General features: G+C 31.5%; 1 protein-coding gene across 1 annotated transcript in view; it reads right to left on the bottom strand.

Annotated features, from left to right (window-relative positions):
* LOC109129976 (uncharacterized mitochondrial protein AtMg00810-like) overlaps positions 766-883 on the bottom strand; it is a 1,634-nt gene continuing 1,516 nt past the window's right edge. The window contains exon 3 of the mRNA XM_019239047.1: positions 766-782. Coding sequence (XP_019094592.1) covers positions 766-782 — 17 coding nt within the window. The remainder of the gene's footprint in view (positions 783-883) is intronic.

The raw sequence follows: 883 nt of genomic DNA, 5'->3' as shown, positions 1-883 counted from the left end.
TCAGTTTTTTAAAATTCAACTCTAAGATGCCACGTAGACTCCCCATCTTTATCTGTGGCCAATATTATAATTAAGTCTTCCTTCCTCCTAATCTCTCTTCTGAGTGGTAAATGTCTTTTCGTCGTCAGTTCTCTTTTCCTTTCGTTCTCCTAAAAATTAGATCCCATGATTCACACCTTGAGCATCATTAGTGGAGAACCATTCACCATTACTCAAAAAAAAATAAAAAAAAATAATTAATATGTAATTAATAACATATGGACACGTGTAGAAAAAGAGAGAAAAACATTCCTCTTCCTTTCTCTCTCTTTTTGTATTTTTTTATTATTTTTCAATAAAAGAATTTTGGGAAGTAACCCCTACTAATCATAGTCTTACATATTTCCTTTTCGTTTGTTACTCCACTATTATTTCCTTTGAGATCGAAATATACAAATCTTCTTTCAATTTATTCTACAAGTGTTGTTACCACTACCTTCCCATCACATATCTCCCTCAACTGAATCTGATTGATGTTTCATGCAGAAGATGGTTGTTGATAATACAAGGTTTCGAGTTCTACTTCTTGTCAAGAAAACTAGAATGGTGTAAAAGGTTTTCTTATTGATTTCATTGTACGGTATAGCCTATATATACATTCTTCACGTATGTTTAACCTAAGTACTTTACATAAATTACATCATAAGACTTAGAGAATTAGATAATTACATCCTAAGGACCCTCGTCAAGAAAACTAGAATGGTGTAAAAGGTTTTCTTATTGATTTCATTGTACGGTATAGCCTATATATACATTCTTCACGTATGTTTAACCTAAGTACTTTACATAAATTACATCATAAGACTTAGAGAATTAGATAATTACATCCTAAGGACCCTCGTCA

Source organism: Camelina sativa, chromosome 17, assembly GCF_000633955.1.
Source record: "Camelina sativa cultivar DH55 chromosome 17, Cs, whole genome shotgun sequence".
Lineage (NCBI taxonomy): Eukaryota > Viridiplantae > Streptophyta > Magnoliopsida > Brassicales > Brassicaceae > Camelina > Camelina sativa.
This window is presented reverse-complemented; position numbering and strand designations above follow the sequence as displayed.